The 27007-nt window shown below is 32.8% G+C and overlaps 2 protein-coding genes across 5 annotated transcripts in view; one reads left to right on the forward strand and one right to left on the reverse strand.

Annotated features, from left to right (window-relative positions):
• The window catches only part of LOC140437857 (protein prickle-like), a 281038-nt gene that overhangs the window by 206081 nt on the left and 47950 nt on the right, over positions 1-27007 (forward strand). For all 3 annotated transcript variants that reach the window (XM_072527636.1, XM_072527637.1, XM_072527635.1), the window contains one exon: positions 26102-26381. In XM_072527636.1, coding sequence (XP_072383737.1) covers positions 26102-26381 — 280 coding nt within the window. The remainder of the gene's footprint in view (positions 1-26101; positions 26382-27007) is intronic.
• Positions 1803-17234, reverse strand: LOC140437859 (neprilysin-2-like). 2 transcript variants are annotated; one of them, XM_072527640.1, is made up of 9 exons: positions 17076-17234; positions 13394-13851; positions 8814-8975; positions 6377-6555; positions 5843-6013; positions 5446-5686; positions 3825-3996; positions 3120-3364; positions 1803-2751 (listed from the first exon to the last, which is right to left on the reverse strand). In XM_072527640.1, exons 1-9 carry the CDS (start codon positions 17203-17205, stop codon positions 2434-2436), a joined length of 2076 nt encoding a protein of 691 aa, XP_072383741.1. In that variant the 5' UTR covers positions 17206-17234; the 3' UTR covers positions 1803-2433. The 2 variants fall into 2 exon arrangements, with proteins under 2 accessions (XP_072383741.1, XP_072383740.1); XM_072527639.1 differs by lacking the exon at positions 17076-17234 and adding an exon at positions 16359-16639.

Below are 27007 nucleotides of genomic sequence, written 5' to 3' on the forward strand. Positions count from 1 at the left end.
CAAATCCGGTCTTTTCTTCTGGTATTCTTTGTAGGTTCTTATTTTTAGGAAGGTTTTTCGTCATCATATTGCTATGTAGTATTTGCTACAGTGTATTCTCGGCTGTGTATTCTCGTAATTGTAGTTTGCGAGCCATTGTTTTATATGCCATATATGATTGCAGATAAAGTAAAACCATTTTATTTCTGGTTCCTTGTATATCATTGAGCACTTATGCTTTTATCATATCTGGACCTGATTCCATCTTGAGTTTGATAGACCACCAGTTGCGTTCAGATTTTAATTGTATCAGGTTTTCTTCTATTTCGTCACAGTTTTAGTGGAAAAGTTCATGGTGTTGTTAGTCTTTATATAGGTTATAGCTGAATGATCTTCTCGTCTATGATATATTTCAGTTTTTTCTCAGGGTTTCTGTGTGGATTTCAAGGGCCCAAGTTCTCGCTTTTTAAGTTTCTTGATATGTATTTTATTATTCTAAACAGGTGTATTGTTTTAATCATGGTTATCAATTTTCTGGCATAAATTATGCTAATACTATTGTTTGTTAGCTTTATATCTCCGTTTTTTGCTTTTGTTGAGGTTTTTGAGACTCACCCATAATTTTCAATGCCTTTCCTATATCACTGTCGATATTATGCAGTCTTTGGCCACTGTCTAGGTAGGGTACACCAACAATATATTCGTTTTTATAATATTCTTCTAGTTTTTACAGCCTTCTAGGAAGTTAGATAGTCTGTATTTCTTTTTTTCTCTATTTTATGTTTTTTTCATCAGATATTCTTAAGATGATGAACTAGATAAAGATTTGGAGATAGACACAGATAAGGATCGCTTAAACAAGATGGTATTCCAAACCCAAAAGATAAAAAATTGATAAATGGGATTTGGGCCGTACAGCCTCCAATAGATGCAAACGAAGCACTCCTACTTAATGTAGGACGTTGATACACATGTTAAACAAAAGATCGGAACTTCAGGATTCAACCTTCTTCTTCTTCTTTTAATATAAGCTAATTAATTGCTTTTTTAAAAAGTTCCTTTGAACTACGAAGTTTAAAGTATTCTTCTTTTTTTTGATGTCAATACATCTTTGTTTAATGCCTGAATTAGTTCTTAATTTCATATGATATATTTTTCCATCCATGATATTTATTAACATACGATTATAACAACACATCTCAAAGGTTTCAATGTTTTTATATTCGTGCGTTATAAGGTTAATGTCCAAACACCACCACTAAAGTACGGAAAATATGTATATAAAAATACAACAAACGGATCCGAAGACCTACTGTAAATATAAGTCTGCGTTGCGACAGAACTTTCACGTCATTCTGTTAAAGACCTAAAACACTGAAAACTTTGTTTTCAAAACTTCCATAAAATTTATTATAATATTTTATCACTACAGCTGTTTCAGCAGAGTGCCTTTCTTAAGTGATCTATTTTTGGATGTGCTTATAATTTCTTGTCTTTAACGAAATAGGTTGAGGAGGGGAGAACTGTTTGTCTCAAGTTGGTCATTTAGCAATATGTCTGTGTTTTTTAATTTGTTAATTTTCATATATTCTAATTAAGATAGCTTAAGGCCTTTGTTTTGTATGTGAAGAATTTGAAATTCGTCTATGATCTAAAAGGTGAAGTCCGTATGTAGAATCTGTATGAAACAGATATTTTTGAGATTAAGACAAGAAGAATTAAGACATTAGATTTTGTTCATTGTTAAATCTTGTCGAACAAGTTGTCGAAGTATTTATATAAATTTTGTCGCGTATGAAGGTTTTATAAATAATACACAAAAATTGTCCATAGGCACATCAATTTTACTACGAAAATGTAAACGTTTTACAAGGTACAATAAATTCACTGAATGAGAACAACAATTTAAAATAATCAATCTAATAATGATTGTTGTAAAAAAATGATAATATAATACAAATACATATGTAAAATTACTTTTATAACACACGAGGGAATCAAAAGGAAACTTGAAAGAGGAGAATTGTGGGAAGGTAAGTGGTACTTAACAGTGACGACATGGTCATTAGTTCAACAATGGAATAAAAAAGAAAACAGGTCTACAACTAAACTTAATCGAATCTCAGCTGTTGTTCAAGAAGTCAAATTGGAAAGATTCTTAAGAAAATGAACTTTGAATAAAATGGAAAGTACTAAGCTGTGATTTTATGACAGAAACATAATGGTAACAAAAAAGTGAAGACTAAAAAGATTAATCGCTAACTTCAATCACTAGCGCTGTTTATATAAAAATAATACGAAAACATCAAACAACTAACAACTTAATAAATCTTAGAGGTTTGCCTCTTTTTTCTCCATCATACTCTCGTCTTGAAAGTGAGAATCTTTATAAACTTTCAAAGGATTTGCGATTTATTTTTAAGACAACTACATTTAAACTATATAACTATTTATTTAAAGCACGTAACATTTATCAACTGGATTCATATATGTTCCTAATGAACAGTTAAAATCTTTAGCAAAATGCATCGAGTTCCTGTACGATCCCAATATCCTTTGAGGGGGCTCCAAATGCACTCGATTCAAACTCGTGGAGTTGTCATCGCTGTCGCACATTGTGGACGCATAACTGATCCAGAACAATTGATTCAAATTGTATTTCAGGCCCGGTAACTGATTGATTAGTTCCGGTTTGACTTTGCTGAAAGCTTCGTAGGAGACGTCCACCGATGTGTAGTCGGCAAAGTTTTCATCGAAGGTCAAGTAGCAAGTCTAAAAAATGTATAAATATGAACGTAACTATAATTTAATATACGGATTTGTAAACATCACCATAGAGATTACAATAGTAGGAAACACATATTAGCAACATAATCAAGCAAAGTAAAATATCTTTAGTTCTACGTTAACAGAAGATTGACATTCACATATATTCAATAAATGTAGAATAGTATCAAAAAGGTAACTAAAAACCAGTTCTGAAGTCAGTATGGCTCTATGGATTAAAAATTTGCCTGCCAAATGAAGCAAAATTGGATAAAAGCAAAGCAGCGCATGCTTCGGAAAAACTACAACAAAAAATCTGGACACTTAATATCTTTTGTGATCATTTGCAATTATATTGTTAAACGGTAATTTACCTCAAGTGTTACTCCCGTTTCGTTAAACTGTAGACACTGGTCGATTAGACATTTGGACTGTCGCAGAAACCGGTTATATGTTTCATTTGACCATCTTGGTGCCTTTGTTCCATTCATAAAGTTGTCCAAAATCCCCATCGAATGAGTCAGCTCGTGGGCAATGATTGTTCCTAAAATGCTATAGTTTCGGAAGTTTAGACCTTTGTGAGAATCGAGTACTCCTCCTATTATTGCTGCAGGGATATCTGAAACAGATAAATATGAACGAAACACTCATAAAATATTCTATAACTTCAAATATCACAATTGACACATTCTATTCAGCTAGAGCTTTCTTATTCACATGTCAGAAAGATACATGACATGTTTTTTAGGATCGTCCATTACCGCGTAAATACTACTGGAAATTTTCAATCGTACTTTTCTACCCTTCTTTGTTTTGTGTGAGCCTGTGTTAGTTTTTGCAATCAAATGTGGTTTTTTGTTAAATTATGTAAATTAAAAATTATGTTAAATGTGGTAAATTATTATTTATAATTGGAGACACAGTTTTTTTCAGCTTTAGTACCCTCCTAACTCAGAAATGATCACTTTTTACTCATTTTTAATAAATTAAGCTTGTTTTTGTTTGCTCACTTAAGAGTATGACACCTTGTATAATAAAACTAAATATCAATTACAAGAAGTAAAAATTGTACTACTCACATATTAAATTTTCTTCTGGAATATATCTTGCATCTATAGTAACGATCCCTTGATACAATTTGGCTTGAAGATAGTTGATTTTTTTCTTGGACAAGTTCAAGTTGTACTTGTCACGACTCTTGTCCACTGCTCGTACAATATCCAATGTATTGTTCAATCTTAAAATGTCGATCTAGATAGAAAATAAGATTCAGTTGCATCGAGAGATATCAAGATCTAATAGATTGATTTATTAAAGCGCCGGTGATGTAGAAATGAGATGACGATTGTTGAGATGTAATATATTCATGAGTATATACAGGAGAAATGAAAGAAATGCTACAAACAGTAAGTTGTTGTGATAAAAGAATTATAGAAGGTGTCACAACAATGTGCTTGTGTATGAAATAAATAGTTTTTTAATTTTTGAATGCAGAGAAATGCGTCCATAATAAAACGAGAGCTGGGAGACTCTGTATGAAAGAATTGAAGCTTTTGTTTATGTATTCATTTCAGTAACGGCCTGACGAACAACTATTTTTTATGATACAAGTCATCTCAATAAAAAAAGGCTGTCCAAATCTAAGCAGTGTCTAATAGCCTTAAAATAATTTTCCGATGGCGCTTTGTTTGATTTTTACATGTATTTGTATAAATATTGTCATCATTTTGTAGGAAAATAGATACGTTCTCAAACATTGGTGTTTAATTAAAAATATGGTATTAGCAGGTTCGTACAAACATTCAAATACTAGAGTTAAACCCAAACATGGGTAAAGTATGATCCGCAAGTTAAGTACGGTCCTTTTTCCTGTATTGCCTCTTCTACCCTCCTTCCCCCAATCCCCTTACCCCTCAACGCCTTTTCTTAAGGTCAGTTCTCTTTATTTTCTTAACAACTAGGCCGGAAGACAATCTTAAAAGCTATGAAAAAGCGTGAAATATCTTTATGACGAGTTTGAGTAAAGATTCCAAGACTTCAAAATTATCGAACAGGACCTGGACATTTTCAGCATGCCGTTTAATGTGAACTATGAATCAGTAAATCCAGAATTGCAGTTCGAACTTATTGAGTTGCATTATAACACTGAATTAAAGTAACTGTTTCTCAGTGTTTCTAAAACCGAGTTCTAGAAGGCCCTGTCAAAATGAAGTTTCCCAAACCTGAAATCTCGTGCTCAGAAGATAATTGCGCTGGTTGCATCTTTCTACACCTGTGAACAGGTGTTTTCTACTATAAAGCTTCGCAAAAACCACATTAGAAAACGATTTGACTGACCAGCACCTAGCTTCACTCTTGTGAATCAGCTCATCCGAGCTTTTACGAGATTATGAAGAAATTTTAGAAGCTCAGTCTAAGCCTTATTTGTCACATACACCTTCATACTCTGCTAAAGAATAATATATTTATGTAAATTTTTCAATGTTTTTACCATTTATGCACAATGTAAAATTAAAATATAAAGTTTATCACTAATAAAAATAATGAAATATGTGACCCTCCGCTTAAGTAGTTTGCCCATGTCTGGTTTAACCTATTTGAATTACTCTGTATACAATGTAATAACCTATTTTCATCAACAAGTAATCATTCCACAACACCTGCACTTATCTAAATTGAGATCTCAACGGTATTACTCACCTCATCAACACCAAGAATTTTCTCAAATTCGTTTTCATCGAAAACTTCATCTGGAGCGCCGATGAACGCTCTAACATTTCGCAATTTACCGAGGGCATAGGTCTTGTGCGTGTGATTCATCCACTTCGACCTGTTGATGTGATCGTGTAGAACGGTTTTTATGTTGTCGACGATTTGTCTAATGGATTCCCTTTCGGACGAGTACTTATTGGCGTAGGCTCCTTCTGATACGTAGGCAAATCTAAAAATTGATTGAAATCGATTAATTTATATAGTTAATTTTGCTTTAGATCGGTAATATACATCCCAAATGACAAATTCCAGTTATTATGACGTTAGCTGTTACAATTATTGGTAATATTAAAGCAAATATACTTTAGTAATTTTCAAAACTCACACTGTTTGAGTGAGACCGTAGCAAAAGTCTGCTCGTTTTCTTGATTGCTTTTTGTGTCCTTTCGTTACGCTTATCACATCTTCGTAAGCCTCAAATTCTCTTCTGATGTCACGCGACAAAAACGGGTAAAGTGACTTAGTTACTTTCCAAAATATGTAGTTAACTTTTACGCTACAACAAACAATGCCTTATTTTTAGTATAAAAATGTTTCAATAAATCAAATTATACAATAAAGTGAAAGAATTTTGAAAACTTTCTGTAATTATTTCATAATTATAATTTTGAGAATAGAAAAAAATCTCTTCATTTAATTATTTATGCGTTTATTTTATTTATTTATTATCAAAAATTTTTATATACTTAATTATTCATTTAGCCAAGAAAACTTCTCGATCTAAAAGTTAAAATGTCCAGTTTTATCAATTTAGTGATTACTTACCGATAAAATAGTTCTTAGACGTCACAAAAGCAACATGTTTAAAAATAAGAATATTTGAGTAAACCCACGGTTACTATCAATAACCAACACTTACCTATTACTAGATTGTTCCAATAGCCTTATCAATCTTATAAAATACCATACATTTGCTACCACAGTCGTATTTTCGTTATGGTCTACATTTTTTAATATGCCATCCCAAGGAAGTGACGGAAAATCTGTTTTTAATTCGCCAATTGTTACTCTTGTCGTATTTCGAGATTCTAAAATGATCTACAAATATGTCAAATGCAACCAAAAACTAAACAAATCATATAAAAGTGTAAAAATAAATGATAACTTACATTTGGTTTATTATTGTAACTACAACGACCGGTTTCAGAGTCGACAAATACAGCTCATCTTTCCATTCCCCAGTCCTTTTATCTTTTCCTCGGATTTCCCCTATCTCTCCTTTCATCAACTTCCAACAGCTCTATTCTTCGTCCCACATAGTTTTCATTTCTAGGTCAGGCATGACCATATGACCAAACCATTGCAGTCTTTGTTCTTGAATCTTTTTTTGAGAGTGTAGTCTTTCCCTAATCAAATTGTTTCTGATCCTCTCCCTTCTAGTTTTACTCAACATCCACTGTGACAGTTTCATTTCAGCTACCTCCATCTTCTTCTCCTGCATCTTCTTTACAGGCCATACTTTACCGCCGTACGCTAACGCAGGTTTCACCACACTCTTGTATATCTTTCACCTCTTCGCTGATTTTTCGATCACAAAGTACCCCGCTCATCCGCTTTCAGTTAAAAGAAAACAGCCTCTATCTTGTGGGCAATTTCTCGATCTAGTGTCCTATTTTCCATTACGTAGGAGCCAAGGTATTTAAATTCTCCTACTGGTCCTAGTTTTTCTCCAAGCAATTAATTAACCAATTAATCAATTAACCACATATACTATGTTTTCGACTTGCTAATCCTAAGTCCCTCCTCTTCAATAGCCCTTAAGCCTGGATGTTATTTTCCTGCCATGGCTCCGTTTGCCTTTTATTTTTCCCTTCATTATGTTTTGCAGCATTAGGTACTTAGCTCCTCTTATAACGTGTCCCAGGTATTAAAGCTTTCCACCACACAACCTTTCGAAGAACTCTATCGTAAAATTTCTCAAGATCAATAAATACCATATGAGCATTTGTTCATTTATTCCTGTATTTTGCCATCAGCTGCCTTACAATGAAAATTGCATCTGTTGTTGATCTCTGTCTTGTATAAAGCCAAACTAAATATTAAATATTTCGCTTTCTTCATATGTCTGTCTCAATTACTCATTATTTATAATCTACAATTTCTTTATTTTTTGTAAATAGTTACTAATATACAGTATAGTCCCTCTATAACGAACACGGTTATTACGAGGTTTCGCTTATAACGAGGTACATTAGATGTCCTATTTTTCTATGTCCTAGATTTCTATTGAACTATAACTCTCTATAGCGAGGCAAATTTGGTTATAACGAGAGAAAATAAGATCGAAAAACGTGTTTTTTTACGTTTTTGACCCAGCCGTGGTTATAAATAAATACCCTTTTTAACTGCACCGCAACAAACTTAACTGCTGCTCGCAATAAACTTCTTTACAATAAATACAACTGTTTCACATCTTTAGAAAATATGATAGATACAATGATACTGGACAATTTAAAGCAGTCAAAAGTGACAGACTTCTTCCAATTGCAGAAGCAATAGTTTATTATTCTCCTTTAAAATAGGCTTTATACATTATGTAGTTGGAAAAAAATGTAGGTACAGATTTTTTGTTTTAACGTATATCATTGACAATAAAAATAAACAACTCTTTTTTGTTTTAACGTAATTCATTGACAATAAAAGTAAACAACTTTTTTTCGAAAACGCCATTCAAACAATATTTATTAGCATCTTATTTGCTCCGAATGGCTTCGCTATAGCAAGTTAATGTTTTAGAAAACTACATATTCATATATATTCACAGTATTATTGTTGTCTGATATAACGAGATCGGCTTATAACGAGGTAATTAGTTTGCCATTTCAGTTCTCGTTATAGAGGGAGTCTACTGTACTATCATTGTACGAAATTTGTTTATAATTGAATATAATAAGGACCTTGAGAAGCAAAATTAAAGAGGCCACGCAGGACACGAAGCCAAGGAATGTAATGTAAAGATATAGATCAAGAGGACGTAAATAATAGTCACGTGAGAATATTGGAAGAAAATACATTACAGTAAAAACCAGTTAAAGACGTACGCAGTGAAGACGTGGTGGGACAATTAGCAGCCCGCGTACAAAAGATATAACGATGAATCGGTTTGTAAAAAATTGAAAGATCTTGCATCAGAAGTAAAAAAAAGCAGAAAATTTATTGATTGCACTCATAAAAAACTGTACGATTATTTATTCATATTCCTGTATGTTCAAAACATTAAGCGCACCATTTATAAAACAAATTTCAACATTCTTATTATTTTTTTGTACACTTTTATTTATTTCATAAAAACTTACCTTTGCTAGTGACCTCTCAAAATCCGCCACATTTTTTGCTGCTTTGGATATAAAATCTAACCCTCTCTTTGAACCCAAACGCTTTACTATGTTTTCTATAAGCAGTTGGTAATTGTCTTTAAAGTCTTCTTCTACCAAATTTCGTATACCTGGGGGTGTTATCTACAAAAAATTAAGGAAGTAGATTTGTTAAGTATATGCTAAAATTAGTAAACGGTTGGTTTATTTCTGATAGTATTAAGAGAATATTTTAGATAGTGTAGTGTTTCATTCGTATGAGATTCGAAAGACCATGTATTTTGTAAATAAAACAGACCATGTATTTTGTAGATTTATTTTAACCATTATTTTACCTTCTTCAAAAAGATAATACGTGATCGATAATGTGTTTTAAATGGAAAGCCAGTAAGACATGGGTGGCAAGTGGTGGGATATAAGGGATAAGAATTTGGCAAAATTCTTACGGAAAAAATACGGTAAATAACTGATGGAAGACAATAGCAAAGTTGTAGTACGAGTTTGAAATGAAGTGACGGGAATAGATCTGGTAAAGATTGGAACAATGAAGTCCAATAGAAGGTTAAGGGGAAAAAGAAGCTAGAAAGGGGTATAAGAGGTCTAAAAGAAAGGAAGATAAGGATACATATAAGCTAGCAAAGACCAAAGAAAAGCGTGCTGTAGCTACTTCTAAGGAGAGATCGTCTACAAAGTTGTATGAAGAGTTGAAAATACTCGAGGGTATGAAAAGATTATGTAGCAATGCTAGATAGTGAGATATCAAATTGCTTGGGAAAAAATGGGACGAGTAGGAGCATTTAAATACCTTTTCTACTTTATATCAAAAAGATAAACTAGATCGAGAAATTACCCACGAGACATAGGCTGGTTGGTTTAACTGGAAGCTAATGCATGGGATAATCTCTGATCTATAAATCAGGGAAGGGCTAAAAGGAAAGAAGTACAAGAGCGTGGTGAGGTTTGTGTTGGTGTACGGCGGTGAAGTGTGGTCTGTATAGAGGGTTCAGGAAAAGAAGATGGAGATAGCTAAAATAAAATGTTTTTTATTATCCCGGTTTTTTTATAGCGTTCTCCGCCTTCCGGTTCCCAGTTTCCAGCTACGTCGGTCATTCCATTCGCCAGGGTGAAGATTTCTTTCCGACATTGCCTTCTGAAAGCCGCCCAGCCAGGATTGTTTTGGCCTTCTTCTCTTCCTTCTTTCCCTTGGCGTCCATTTTAAAATTTGGTTTGCCAGCCTGTCGTCGTCCATTTTTTTCACATGACCATACCAGATCAGTTGTCTCCTTTGAATTTCGTCAATGATGGTTGACTTGACTCCCATTATATTTCTGATATGGTCATTTTGTATTCTATCAAACCTTGATTTTCTAGCTGATCTTCTCCAGAAGTCCATTTCCAATGCAAGTAGGCGTCGCTCAAGGGGTTTAGTAAGTTGCCATGTTTCGCATCCATAGAGCACTATACTTTTAAAGATGGAGTTAAAGAGGAGATGCTTTCTTTGATTTGATAGTTCTTTTGACCATAGCATCGGGTTTAGGCATCCTATCACCCTTTTTCCTTTCACGATTCTTTGCTCTATCTCTTTTTCGGTGCGCCCACTCTTGTTGATTGTTGTTCCCAAATATATATATTGCTCAAAGTTCATGATTGTTTCATGTTCGTTGACCATTAGATCTTCTACTTCATTCCCGATGCATAAGTATTGCGTTTTGTTTCTATTTACAGAGAGGTCCCATTCTTCATATGTTTTAAACAACCGTCTCGTAATGAATTCTAAATCTTCCTTGTCTGCTGCCACTACTACTTGGTCGTCCGCAAAATGTAGAGTGTACAATGTTGTATCTTCGTCAAGTTGGATCCCCATTCCTGAACATGATTTTCTCCAGTGTTTTAGTGCTTCATTTAAATAGATCTTAAATAGTATTGTGAGAGAGGCAGCATCCTTGTCGTAAGCCTTTTGTTACTGGAAATTCTTCTGATAAGGTGTTGTTTAGTTTGATTTTTGATGATGCTTTATTGTATAATTGTTTGACTGCGGCGATGATCGTGCTATTTAATGAAGATCGTTCAAGAGACTGCCACAGCTTTCTCACAGGAATCGTGTCATATGCTTTTGTGAGATCCACAAATAAAAGATGCATTTTCTGGTTTCTTACAACTTTCTTTTCATTCAGTTGTGTTAGGGTAAATATGTGGTCTACGCAAGATCTTCCAGCTCTAAATCCTGCTTGCTGTTCAATTTCATGAGGTTCGTATTCTTTCTCAATCATGTTTTTTAAGATTTTACCAAACAGCCTGCTAAAGGTACTGGTGACAGAGATATATCTGTAGTTTCCGCAAATATCTTTTGGACCTTTTTTGTGAATTGGAGTAATCCATGCTTCTTTCCAACTATTCGGGATTTCTTCCCCATTTAAGTATCTTGTGAATAGCACTTTAAGATAGCTTATTTATTAGTTTTGGTGTTCCGTTTTTTAGAAGTTCTGCTGGTATGTTCTCCGGCCCGGATGCTTTGTTATTCTTCATCGATTTAAGCGCTTGTTGTATTTGTTCTTCTTCCATGTTTACATATTCACCTTGTACTCGTATTCGTAAATAAAATGTTACAATGGATATTGGGTATGACTAGAAGGGATAAGATCAGGAACGACGTAATTAGGGAAAGAGCCGGGGTTTGAGAAATCTCAAAAGAGGTTCAAAATTAAACACGACAATGGCTATGTAGGACGAAGGATAGAGCTGCCAGAAGTTGATGGAAGACGAGGTAGAGGAAAACCGAGGAGAAGATGGAAGGAGTGTGTGGCAGAGGACTTAAGAGAAAAAGGTTTACGTGAAGAAGACCCGATGGACAGAAATGAGTGGCGAGGAAAAATGAGGAGCAGAGACCCCTGAAAAGAGATCAACTGAAGAAGAAGAAGAAGAATGATTATTTTAATACTCATCGTACTCGGTGGCTACAATAAACTACTAATGCATACTAACTCCAAATTAAAGCGTAGAATTTGTGAAAGATGTGAAAGACTTAAATGAAAACCTATTCTTGTGCCCAAATGAGTATATTTTACTTAACCTCGTAATTCGCTGCAAGTTGAGAAAATATTGCTCTTGCTTAGACCTAGCGATTATCTTCTCAGTCCAATCGTGATGTCGCGACATATTCAAATATTTTTACTGATTTTCATAGATAATTTTTATCATAATGAGTTTTATTTATAATCTTGTAAACGTTATACATATTTCGCGCCATCGCATCGTGAAGATTGTTTACAGCTGTACTCAAAATAACTTAATTTAAGTGTATCAATTTTACAGTCTATTTATTTTTTCGAGTATAGTAATTTTATTATTTTTTTTTAATTCGAAAATTCTAATTATGATGGTTCTCTTTAATGGTTTTTTTTAGTTTAGCACTCAAACATAATGCTATTGTTGAAAATTTTTCGGTTTCCACTAATGTAAACAACTAAAAAATGTATATACGGGATTTTACAAATATTTGCCTGTACCTATAGCATACTTGTATCCTGTCAATGTGGCCTATTTTTAACGTCGATGTTAGTTTTCCAGTCCTTGCTTTTAATACAGTTAAGTAAACTGAACAAATTAATTTACCATTTGTTTTTGTTTATGGAAGAGTCAATGTTTGGATGGTGTACACGTTAATTATATTTCCTAATTTTCGTGGGTCGTTATTATTATAACCTCGTCATTTTAACGTTCCTAAAGGATGTTTTTAAAAGTTAATTAGTTTTCTCTATAAAATCATAAAACGGGAAGAGGTTGAAATAGGACTAATAAACCTACAATTTTAGAACAATATGATAAAAATACCTAACAAAAATTCATCACCCTATTAATAATTCAAATACTAGCAAGTTATAATAATTTAGCTTCCCATATCACCACCACCTATGGAATTTGCAGTTTAAGTCGATTACCATAAACAAATTATACTCTGTGTTTTCTATGTTTCTATATCTCTAAGCTCAAGCCGAGCTTCTATCTAGAACTCGACTCGAAATTTCGAGCCGAGCTGAGGCTTGTCAAAAGCTCGGATTGATCCCTACTGGAGGCCAAAAGTAAACACTTTAAGACGCTTAGAAGCTATAAAAGACTCTTAAAAAGATCCTGGAATGATCACGTACGCAATGTGAAAATTATTCAAAGACTCAATAAATAAAAGGAGTTTTTTTTTGGCCAGGTTATAAGAAACAATAGAACAAATCTTTTAAAATTAATTATGGAAAGTAAAATAGAAGGCGCGCTGCAAAGATGCACACATTAGTGGTTGGAAAATATAATAGATTGGACTGGATTGGTTCGGACTTACATTTACTCTTTCAAGCTGCTCAAGATCTTCAATAGAAAATGAGACCACAAAAATAAGTAAGGTAAAATAGTCGACAGATTCGAGTGAATATTTAACATTTACATAAAAGTTCAAGCAATTTTTAAGCTCTGTCCTCTACAGCAGTTAAAATTAGAGAAAAGTAGACTATCTGAGCATCAATAATAGTGATAGGTAATGATGTTTATAACAATTATTCCTTAATTTTACCTACATGAAGTATTTGTTTCGAATAGGGATAAAATGCCTCCTTAGTATCAAGCTCAGTGAACCAGTCATAAAACAATCCCATCTCAGCACACTGCTCGGTGATCTTCGCGTTAATAGGTATGACCAAATCCAAAGACAATAGCGGCCATCCCCCCAGCTGCTCGAATATCTTCTTTATACTAGCATTGTCGTCTTCCTCAATCGCCGAAGTATTAATGCAATTCATGTAGTACTTTTTCTGCATTTTAACAGCTCTCTGATCGTCATCGTGAATGGGTGACGCTATGAACGATTTGAATTCGTCAAAAACTGTTTTTTCTGATATTTCCAAGATGGAAATTGGACCGTCGAAGCCTCCACATGCGAACTCGTAGAAATTGTCGCAGGGGTCAACTGAGTTGTTGATGATATTTTGGTAGAAATCCGATGAATTGACGCAATCGGCGCTGAGGCAGATGTTTTCTGGAATTAAAAGAAAAAATAAATTACGGTGATTAGTGTTTTTTTTTTAGCAAAAAATGTGTCCGCGAGTCTATAAGACAATCAGACCCACAGTAATGTATGCCAGTGAAACGTGGATTATGAACCAGCAGCAAGAAAACAAAGTAGAGATCTGGGAAAGAAAGCTGCTCAGAAAAATCTTCGGAGGAATAAAGACGGCAGGGAATATTTGGAGAAGGGAAGAAGAATGAGGATTTATGGAAAACCAGCAATTACGGCAAAAAAACGATCCCAAAGAGCTAGATGGCTTGGTCATATTATTGGTTGGAAGAAGTAAAGCAAGACTTGTCAGAAAGAGGCGTGAGAAATTGGAGAAAGAATGCAAGACAATGCAAGGAAAAAAATGGAGGGAAATAACCTAGTTTTTACAAGCCAGGGGCCTACAAGGTCTGTAGCGACAACTTGAACCTTCACATTCTTGTGATATTGATATAAAAAATTTCTAGAATTTATAGATACTTCGAGCAAGCTCTTTTATAATTTCTAAAACTTCAAATAAATTAAATCCCGATAATGGAGTTTTAACTAGGAGAACACAACGCATACTTATTATTTGTAATCTATAAAAAATTAAAACTTTAAAAAATGTTTATTAAGACACGAAAAAATGAAATTTCAGGATCATAAAAATATCAAAAAAATCATAAAAATATAAATTGAGAATAGAATGAGATAGAAAATAGTTATAAAATAATTAACATTATCTAGACAGATGAACATAGATGGTAAAATTTGATGACTTGGTGCTCCAGTACACAGGACTTAATATAAAACCTGTAAGAACCTTCTTTGCTGAAGAAATACATAAACGACAAAACTGTCAGTATGTTTACCAAGCAAATATTGTTGAAGTTAAATAAAAGTTTGACAGATTTTTTAAATCAAAGACGAAATAACCCAATTACTAGTACAAATTAAAAATTTGTGTTTAAACCAACGATTGATGGATATGTTTTGCTTATTGGAGCCATCAGAATAACTAAACAGAAAGCATTGGGGGAATCTAAATCTCAAAACATGATTTCTGTATAGCTGGAGATAAAATTGAGAAATGGGAGGCAATTATAAAAATAATTAGAAAAAATTTTTAAGACAGTAGTGGAAATCTGCTTACTGTATGGATCAAAAATGTAGGTGACAAATGAAAGCATGGAAATAGAATAAGTGCAGAGGAAATTATGTTTTGGAGAATAAGCCACAGATGAACACTAATGGACAAATAAATTAACAAATGAACGATTTAGAGAATTAGTGAATGTGAAGGAGACACTAAATGACGAAATTTACTCTAGTATGGACAGACCCTAAGGATGGACGAGACAAGAGTGCTGTTAAGAACTTAAAAATGTAAACCAGATAGAAGAAGGGTAAGAGGACGTCCTAAACTACAGTGGAATGAACAAATAAAAACATGAATGGAGTAAAGAGATCTGACTGAAGAAGATATATATTATGATAAGAAGAAATGGCGAATGGGACGTGGCAAACGGCAGAGTATGCTGTGTAAAGCGTAAACACTTAACAGAGAAATGACGAAATGTTCTTGTTATCTAATGCAACAAATCGTTGGAGTTATGCAATAGTAATAGAGAAATAGAAAAGTAGAATATCCCGAGAGTTCAAATAGCCAGTTATCTTGAGATTAACGAAAGATCTTACTTAAAAATAACAACAGCTTTGAAGTATTGAAGGCATTGATTTTATAGTTGTATACAAATTTAAACTATACCAAGCTGAAAAAGGTTACTTTGACGAAAAGCTCAAAGAACTAAAAGGAGTAAACTGTTTTGAAATGATGGAAAAATTAAAGAATCATATAAAATCACTTAAATCTGGCTTGGTGGTATTGAAAAGCTTCAACTCGTGTTCAACAAAATTTGGATTATTATGTCTATTATTTATGCTATAGATACTCTGTTTAAAAAGTATCGATAGCAAAGTTGTTATGACACAGCTGGTAATCCTCAACATAATGTCATAAACAAATTACGAATTTTGTTCTGAAAGATTTCAGAATTAAGAATTAAAGGAGATAATAAATAAAAATTAACATAAGACATTTACACTTTTTGTTGGATTGTATTAGAAATTTATTGGTGTGGTCATATAATTTTTTAAATTTTTGTACAAAATAGGCGAGAAAATTATTTTTTTTACTTTGAACATTCTCTATCTATAAAGACTGTTGTAATCTTCTGCCATAAAAACTTAACTATAATGCAATATGAATATAATATTACATACCATAGATATTTATACAAGCAAAGTAAAAAAAGTGAAGACGTGATTTCAGTATTATAGGAACAAGTAGTTTATATAAACATGGAGTTTTCACGTAGAAATAACTAAGTAAGCAACTTACATGCTTGAAGTAATATACTCAACGCCGAAGTAGACCCAAGACAGATCAAGACTTCTAACTAAACCTTTTTTATTATTTTATTTGTTACATCTACATTTATCCTTACCGCCATATATTTTCCGTAGTTTCAAAACCACAATAACACCCGATAAAAGCATCACCAAAATAACGATAAGAACCACGTAAAAAGCATTTCTACGTTCCTTCCAACTTTTCGCGGGCAATTTTTCGTCCATGTCCGAGCCAGCACTAGCCTCACGAAAAAAGAATTCGGCGGTCTTGAAACTTACGATTTTTCGCTAATACGTCACGAGATACACATAAGAGAACGAAAGTGTGCTTCTTAAAATAAAAGTTTCGCGAGAATTATGGAGTTTTGAGAGGTTTGAATTGAAGTGAACTTACGAAGGACGGTCAAATGTTATGTAGTAAACGGGTGCTTCCTTTGCCGATTGTAATAAGGATGTGTGTTTCTGTAGGTTACAAGACAATTAATGTCGGGTTTATACAGAATATACTGAGTTACATTAAAAAGCAGGATTTAGAAGAAATATAGTCAACTACCGGCCAATTTTTTTCTCACTAAAAATTTAATACGAACATAAAATCACACTGACAAGCCTAGATTTTAAAAAGGACTGACATAGAAAAAGGAAACCCATTATTCTCTGTAATGAAATAATTAGAAACAAATAACCTGAGACCAAATAGTACAGAAAGGATTTAGCTCAGATGAATTCGAAATAAAACAAAGACTAATTAAAAGTTAATCAAATTTTTATCTAAACATTATCACAATGAATGGTAAATTTGTAACACTCACTTGTCACTGCACTGCTGTTGCTACGAAACACAATAACAAAGACCAGAACCAAAATTACTTCAGTTAACATAAAAAATTGTAAGAATAATGGAATAAGCTTCTCGTTAAATTTCGTATTCGTCGTTTCCATCTTTACATTCACTTACGCTATAACTAGCACTGTCGACATTTCTAAAGAGCTAACTTGACCATCAGCTGTAGTTAATTTTTTAATTCAACATTTCTTTGTTGTTAACCTACCTATTTGTATGTTTCTAATATAAAAATGTTTAACATATAATAGCTAAAATGTTTAACATATCGATTAAGTATTGTATCAATTGTTAACTACTATGTCAACTTATATGTTTCATCGATGGTATTACGTAAGGGTGGGAATAAAATATGTTTTAGTTTTCTGTTGCACAGTGGTAAAGAATACAAAAATTAAATCGAATAATCTAATAATATTATTATCAAAGAATCTACGTAAACTAATATTGAGAACTAAAATGTAAACCAAAAACTCATCGTAATAAATTGGCCGACGGTTTAGTCAATTTACAAAAAAAGAAATAATCAACTAAGGACTATGAATAATTGCCTCAGAATTAAAAGAACTAAATTATGGTCTTGGAAATACTAAAAAACTTTATCTGCAAACTGTGTCAATTGCCCAACCTCTTTCTTCACACACTCTTTTAGCAATATTAATTGTAGCTATTTTTCTGGGTAAGTAATGCCATCAACCCCTTTTATTTCTGACATAGTGCTTGGCTCCTGATCAACCTGAAAAGATGCATATTTCTTCTTTTCCTCAGCTACATATTCTTGTTCATATTCCTCTTCTTCCTCCTCACTCTAACCTGGAGAAGAATAATCATCTTAAGTTGTAATCCTCAAGACCGCAATAACTTGACCAGTGGGATAACTTTAATTTGTTCATTTTGTTCAATGAATGTATATCGGAATCTAAAAAAGCTTGGAAAGCTTATTGCATTGACGCAAAAACTTCAACTTTAAAATATTTTTTGTAATTAAAAAGTAATAATAAAACAGTGAAAGTTTCTATCATTCAACTTATTCAAAATCAAAAACAGAAAATCTAGAAAGTTCGTATAGCTCATAGAATTTAAAAACTAGGTAGAAGAAATTATCATCATCATCCCTTAAAGGACCTCGACCTTCACAAGCTTCCTTCGCCATTCTGACGGTTTCACTTGATTGTAGTGGTAATATCTTTTCCACCAAACTTACGCTTGTAGATATTCTACAGTTCAAAGTTATATCTACGCTTCCATATTCCGTTTTAACAGATTGCTCTGAATATATACCTTTCCTTCAAAACTCGACAGAGAGATTCATCGTTTTGGTTAGGGGATCCATATGTGAGAAAGAGGACTATCAGTATTCTATACAGTCTTATAGGTCCCAGAAGAAATTGAAAATTCTGCCTTGGCCATTTAAAAGAACGAAAAAAAAATACATAAAACATTACTATTTAAAAGTTAGCCAAAAATTATTAACATAACCTAAAAAATTATTGAAGATTTCAATGATTTTTCCTGAGCTCAATTTTTAATATAAAAATTTGAAAAAAAAATCAGTCTATTTTGTATTCAAAAGATACATCTTCATGAATTTTTTCACATTTTTTAAAGCAAAATTGCGTCCAGAAAAAAATAAAGTCGAAAAAAGCTTCTTTTTCAGATTTAAGAGGTTCTATGGGCTCTGGGAAGCTAAAAATTTGCATGAAGTCATGTTTTTATATGCTTTATTGAAAGCACAAGTCGAGGTGCCGATCGGTGCGGGGACACTTTTGACATCTTATCCCGCTATAGCCTTTACTATAACAACTAAGAAATTATTGAGCTAATTAGGAATAATTTAAAATCTAAATAAATACTTAAATTTAAAAAACTAAAGATTACTACCTTAAGACTATTAAAATTAATTAAAAAACTAAGAAATTGAAAAAAGAAAATCTATATAAATACTTAAAGGCGGGTTTTCACTCTACGTTTTATTGTACGTTTTGTCTGGCATACAAAACGTACGACAAAATGCACACTTGTCTAGTGTATACTCACTACGTAATTTCTCCTCCACTTTCTATCTCAGTTGCAATCCACAGTCTTAAGTTGTGTAAATTTTGTTTATTGAATCTTATCGAGAGTAATTTTTTTTTTGTTGAGAAAACACGGCTGATTTCCTTAATTTTTTCAACCATAACAATGCAACGAATGGGGGTGAAGGGATGAAGAGGGAAAAGACAAGATGGTAAGGGAGTGGCTTTTGAAAAGAAGCCAGTATTCCCATGTCTTGTTACTGAAAAAACTGTGAGGCGAACCTGATGATTGGCGCAATTATTTGCGAGTGAACTTAGCCTACTGTGAATTGCTAGAGTTGGTAACGCCATACATGCTGAAACAAGAGACCTGCATGAGAAAAGTCGTTACAACCTATGGAAGACTCACAACAACTTTTAGATATCTTCTGACACCCCTCGTCATCGTTTATAGTTTCTCGTGATATCCTTGATACATCTTAATCATTTAAAAATTCCAATAGGTCGAAGTGCCACTAAGATAGTTTGTATATGTCTTCTTTGTGGCTAGTTCAAGACTAACTGGACTAGAGTGGAGCTAGTCGTAAAATGAGCCAAAATTGGACGTCTCGTCTGAACATGAGTCTAGACGTTTTGTTTTCTCCTATTAGTTCTCGAAAAATGATAATCCTCCCATCAGTTCTTCAATCTGACCTTGGATTTCATTTCGATTCGACAAAACCCACGTTTTGCTTTTGATAGTACAAGACGTACAAATAGCAAATGACAGTTAATTAGCAATTAGCAATTTGTTGATTTTGTTGGTATCGTACTTTAACCATTTATCATATTTTTATTAGTCATGGCTTGCTGTTGGTGCTATTGGATCATAGTGATTGGAAACTAATACTAACTTTGATTTAATTAGAAAAAGCCGACTCTATATATGCTTAATATGTGCACTTTGAAATCCTACAAATTAAAGAAGGCTATTATAATATCTCTACAAAAACGGATAGAGATCATTAAAGTACTGTAAGATAACAAGCCATTTATTAAATTAACTTTTTTTTCCGTAAAACCTGCTTTAGTTTTAAGCATAATTGGTAGTATAAGTCGAAGAATGCGAAATAGGTTGATATTAAAACTTCCTATGACTCACTGTTATTAGATTTATGCAATTAGTGCATCGAGTTGCCTCTTATTTATATGGCGTCTTTTAGTAATAGAAATGTGCGATTAGATCATTCGAAGTCAAGTTGAATGTACGTTTAAGGAAGAAAAAAAAATATTGTAATAAGATAGATTTTATTGAATAACATTATATATTATAAAATTTATCAGAAAGTAATTTAATACTGGATAGTCCTTACGTTGAAATTATTACTTTCTTAATTGCTGTTTTTCTCTTTACGTTTGTTATAAAACTAGGTAATCATCTGATAAATTAAGAAAATAAAACAACATGTTGGAACGGTAGTTTGCTTTTAAGTCATTTCCATTTTATTTATTGTCCAGAATGAAATTTGTATTAAATTAAATCATTTTTGTTTGTAAGTATAGAGTTAGAATAAATATCACCAGTATATCCTCCAAAAACAAACAGATATTGATGGAACTTTGTCTGATCTCCACCAATTGTTGGGGGAAAGCATATTAAATTCCTTTCCCCAGCGAGTACAGTCCCGAATATTTTAGTACCATGGACTGTTAACGAGATTCCTTCGATATACGTAAGCAGACTTCACGGCGATGATTCCTTATGTGTTTGGTTTGATCGGGTTGTACTTGGCGAGAAATAACGCGTAATCAATTGATTACGCGTTTAATACTACACGCGTTTAATATTACTACACATTTAATAACTAGAGGCTATTTACAAAACATACAGAATATTTACATAGTGTTTAAGGGGCGCGCGAATATAGCTAAAACTAAATGCACTTTTTCACTGCATTTTTTAGAGTAAGAGATTGCGTTAGCGTACCGGGTCCTGCACACAGCCGCACGTTCGACTAGTAACTGTACAACACAAATCACATCTGCGATACTTTTGGCTTGAATTTTTATCTAAAAGATGTCGACAGGCAGGCGTCAGTGGTTACAACCCAAGTCCCTTATAAGGTATTTATGACACAAATATTTTTAGGCCAGAACTAGTCTGTCACATAAGATCCAAGCCAATATTTGCGAGAACGAAAAATAAACTAATCTTAATATAACTTGTTGTTTTTACAACAGATATGTTGCGAAATACAGCAGATTGACAATATCTTAGAGCTAGGGGTAGCAAAAGCTCTTTCCCAGCTTTTCTCTTCAATATCAAATCTCACAAGACCATTTAACATGCATGCAACATAACATCAAACCATGTTTTAACCTTATTTAGGATTTTGCCTCTTCAAGGGAGGGGTGTTCCATTTTTTTTGTGGAGCCAGGGGGTGTAGTAAACGTGTGGGTGATATGCGTGTGATGATTATAGTGCTGGAGTACTATAATAGAAAGTTGGGGTTCAGAAGGTAGCGTATTGTGATGAAAATCGCACAAGAGTAATTGTTGCTAAGCCAAACAAAGCCAAGGGGAGGTACTTCAAGGTATTACCTGCCATACTAGGAATGGCTCTTAATTAGCGTTTTTGGCTGGCAGTTGTTAGCTGCGATATTTTATGGGAATTGATTCCAATATATTTAAATATTAGGAAAAAAGAAAAAAGGAAAAACCTAAAAACTAGGAAGTTCGTTTCGAGTGTTATGAAGAAGTTTTGCTGGAAGGCATGAAACTTTTCTTTTAGGAACCCTCGTGAGTATTTGCCCTCGGCGATGGCAAGGAGTTTTGATATACATAAATGGTATCTTTAAATGCCATCACGGTTTGTTTAATTCCTCTATAACCCACAAATTATAGCACACAATTTAAAACACTTGCATCTACCGCTGTCAAGTTGCTGATTGTGTTTGGTTTTAATGTTTAATTCACTGTTTAACTAGTATCACTTATACAATAAGTACTTGTTATAAATTCTAACTAAATAATACAACTATTCAAAAACTAAATTCTATGACTTGAACTGTCAACTTTCTATTTATATACATTTTCTGACGTTTCGAGACATTTCGGAATATTTCGGTGACATCTAGAACATTCTAAATTTTTAATCATCATAATTTGCTTGAAAATCCTTTGTGGATCTTGGCCTCCTCGCAAAAAAATCACCGCTCCCTTCGATTCCTAGCAACTTCCCTCCATCTGCCATCTTCTTACCCTTAAAATCTTAAAGTATTCTTTCACAGAGATTTTTAATACTGTTACTTTTTCGTCAAGGGACTTTTTCTATATGGAATAATAGAACAGAACAGTATTTAACATACTAATAAACTACTAAATGCCTTTGTCAAAAATATAACATGATACATTTTTATGACACTGTTTGCTTTTAATATTTAAATGAATATTTTCCATTTTGTATTGCTTTTAAAGTACACTCTAAACGAGTAATAGTTATATTTCCCGTCTGTCTTTCTATAAATAGTTTTATTTATAATCAATTTTCCTTTCAAAATATTTAGCATTCTTGAACTCTACACCAAAGCAAGGTCTGATCTTAAAGCTGCTAACGTTCTGAATTATATTTGAGATACAAAATTTGTGTAAATTATTTTAATGCTTTTTGTGTGTTTTAGTTTCGGGTTTTTATAGCAGATGTATTTCTACAGCACAGACATAAAACGAGTAAACTTTGATTTATAGTTATTAAAATGGTTTATGGTTGGTAAATATATAGACGTGGATATTTGTTTTTATGCGATGCTTCTGACAGTCTTTGAATATACACGTTTAATTAATTATTACAAGAGAAAATTTATATGTATAATTTAATTAACATTTGTAGAGTGAGACAATGTTATCAAACGACAGAAAAAAAGTTATTTTTTATTATAACTTGGCCTTGGTAAATTAACTTAAATCAGTACAAAAATTAAAACTTAATGATAGCCAAAACATTCTGATTTTCTTGTTTGAATTAAAAAAACTATAACTAGTACTTGGTGTAAACCAAAGTTTAGTATTTCTGTTCAAGAGCTGGGTAAATCAACATAATGCTGTAATAATTTCTCTTGATTGCTCTCTTTAATTACCGTGTCTTGTCAAGAATTTGTATATTATGCAAAAAGAAAGGTTCCATATAAAGAGAAAAACTTTATTTATTTTTTTTATTATTTTTATATTATTTATTTATTTATTATTATTTTTATTATTTTAATATTTTTTAAACTGTATTTTTAACCACAAGAATCGTTTTTGATTACTCTTGCCTATCATTAATTTTTTCTGTTTTAACTACCTCATATCATTCTTCTTGGAGGTTTTCATTTTCCTCGTCTGTTTTAAGTACCTGAGGAAAAGAAAAGTGAGAAAACGAAAGTGAAACTTTAAAAGGCTCCTATGGATTGGGAGAAAGAAATAATAGAAGAGAAATACTTGTAAATTATTCAAAAAAATAACCTATATATAACCAATTCGTTCTTCTTCGAAAACCAGAAAAGAGAAGAGATACCTGGCAAAGCCCAAATGGGACAACAAAGAGTGAAATTGACTATACATTATGCAACGACAGAAATTTAATATTAGATAAAGTAGTTTTAATAACAATAACATTAATACAATATAACATCCACAAGGAAACTAAGTTCCTGTAGTTGTAAACAATATAACACTCTGGACAACTATGTAAGATTATGAGAATGCATTTGACTCCCTAGAAATTTGGGCAAGTTTTAATGCCTTAAGCAATAATAGAGTGGATGACGGATATAAAAAAATTATCAAGTATATATATATGACAATGCAATATACCAAGTTAAAACAAAAAACTATAAAAAGGGATCAGATAAGGAGAAACTATCTTACCCAAGCTATTTACTTTAGCTAGAAGATATGTTTCGAACTTTAGAATGGGAAAATAAAGGAGTGACGACAGATTGATGGTATGTTAAGATGAGATTTTGCCTTTAACTCATGAATAATTATAAGAGAGAATTTATATGCATAATTTAATTGACATTTGTACAGTGAGACAATGATATCAAATAATGGAAAAAAGTTGTTTTTATAACTTGGCACCAGTCGACGCATTAGCAATATTTATGCAAACTATATTAACTTCAGTCATTACAAGAACAGAACTAGACTTTAATGATAGTCCAAACATTTTGATTTTCTTGTTTGAACTCAAAAAACTATAACTATAAAAAAAAACTGGTTTTGTGAAGATTGTCAGATTATAACCGAAAGAAAAACAGATCATATATACTGTTCCAACAAAGGCACAGAACCCTACACGCAGAGGAGGAATATAAATTACTAAGTAAAGAAGAAAAGAAAATCCACCGCAGAAAAAGAGAGAAAATATGAACAAAGAACTTTAAAAGAACAGAAGATGTGAAGAGATAAGGATCATAATATATTGATAGAATAGCAAGAAAAACTAAGATGGATAGAACATTTTAAGGAAAAGCTTAAGGAAGGCAAACCCTGTTATACCATTAAACCAACCAGACAGAAAAATGAGACATTTTTTTTAACTTAAAGTTCTAACTATTAGCGACAACTTTTCACATTAGCCTCCCTGTTAGTACTAGCTTCTTCCATTTTTATTGAATTAAACAATATTTATTAGAAGCAATATATCGTTAAACATAAAGGCACCTGTATACTTAACACACAATGTGTATTACTCTGAGAAAACTAAATATGTATTGACCATATACGCATCCTTTCTCCGCTGCTAATAAGCGTAAATGATCACGCGCATGACTCATTTTATTTTTTATCAATAGTTCCTTTTGATTTCTCTTATTAACCGATCTTGTTAAGAATTTGTATGGTAAACTCTATCTTTAACTTTAAGAATCTTTGGTGATTACTCTTTCCTATCATCTATTTTATCTGTTTCGCCTACCTCATATCATTATTGTTTAAGATTTTCTTTTTCCCTGTTTTTAAGTGCCTGACTGAAATGTTCCAACCATCTCTACTAAAGTGGCATCACCGCAGAAAGGTCCCTCGGATGGACCTTTTCCCAGTGCATCCAAGACCAAAAAATAAGTAAAGCCTCCCCAACGCTAAGTCTGCGATTGGGAAGGGGTGAAAGTAGCTTGGGGGTCGGAGATTTACCGTCTCCACGAAGCTTTCTGATCCTTAGGCAGGACACCACCTTAATCTCATGTCATCTGAGTGGGGATTTACTTTTTTGTGTGCATATGTGTCTATGGCGTTCAGATTTCTGCACTGGTTCTTCGTTACCTTGAATTTTTCAGTCGTTAAATTTCTTTTAGAATCTTCTTCTCTAAGTTTTTAATATATTTAAGTTCTTTATTTAAAAAATAAATTGAACATTTCAACATTCAAAACAAGAAACATATTAGGATCTGTTTTATCTAAAACTAAACCTAACAATGATCGAGAATGAACAAAGAATTGTATTAATTTATAAAGTACCTTGTAAATGCGAACATTTTTATCTAGGTGAAACGTCAAGACCATTAAATGTTAGAATAACTAAACATCAACCATATATGAAAAATAGAGAATTTGATAGATCTCAAGTATGTAAACACGCACCGAAAAATGAACATAGTTCAATGGAAATATTCAAGTATAGCCCTAAAAGAAATAGATGGAAAACAATCAAAGAAGCGGCACTAAAAGATGCCACAAGAAAATAACTTCAAAACAATATTTGTTAAGTGGTTTGATTTATTTTTTTTTATATATTTTTTTCGTTGATCCAGAATCTTTCTACCGTGGTTCTAGTCTGTCTAGAGTCAGCATTTGCTTTGCCTCTGGTCGTATTTTTTCATTCATGATGTTTTCAGGCTATTTGCTATTCCTATTTTGTATACTAAATAGTGTTGTATTTTTTGTTATTATTGATGGCAGTTATAATAACAATAATTGATAAACATATTTCGTTTTATTAATTTGACAAATTTGTTTTCAGGTCAGTTTGTAGAAATTATCCATATCAGGACTCCATGTCAAACAATAACGACGGCGGCATCGGTCCTATATCCCCTCCCGCCTTACTGTCGCCTAGCGGGAAGTTACCGTCGCCCGGGGGGAAACTTCCCTCCTTGGATCCAGCCGATAGGTTTTTGGGAAAAGGATCTCCGTTTTCTCCCTCAAATGGAGATCCACAGAGGCACTCACAGAGCGATGACGACAGCGGGTGTGCTTTGGAGGAGTATACGTGGGTTCCACCAGGACTGAGGCCAGATCAAGTAAGTAAAAGAATACATATTTTAGTCAATCTTTTTGTAAAATAAAATATAAGTAATGGGTTGTATATTAAATATACATTCCGAAAATTGATCTTGAACGTCTTTGGTTTGTGTTTCTGCTCCAATCAATTTATTTCTTTGCATCTCTAATCCGATATGCTTTACACCTCTGTGAAAGTTTTCGTTTTATCAAGATTCTGTTCGGATCCCCATTTATCTTATTTTTTCGCTTCATTTAATTGTTAGTTGACAAATTAAAAAACTACACATTTTATTGAGAACAGTCATGCTACTGAAATACATACAGTGAAAAGCTGTTACAAAAATACTCACCCAACAACTTTATCACCGATAAATCCTATTCCATAGAACGTATCTGCCACTGTTGGGAAGTATCATCGTGTAGTATATTGTTCCGCTAAATGGTATATCATTTGTCAAGTAACCTTAAGTGGAGTATCAAGTTTTAGAGATCCTTTATTACATTTCTTTGATATTGTAACGTGAGCTTGTTTTTACGGTGTGTGTGTTTGAAAAACGAAACACTCACTATATAATTCAATCCCACAAAGGAAACTTGAAGCGCGCGGCGTAAATTGTTTAGAAATTGCTTGAGAATGTTTTTG

The sequence above is a fragment of the Diabrotica undecimpunctata genome, chromosome 3, assembly GCF_040954645.1.
Source record: "Diabrotica undecimpunctata isolate CICGRU chromosome 3, icDiaUnde3, whole genome shotgun sequence".
In the NCBI taxonomy this organism is placed as follows: Eukaryota; Metazoa; Arthropoda; class Insecta; order Coleoptera; family Chrysomelidae; genus Diabrotica; species Diabrotica undecimpunctata.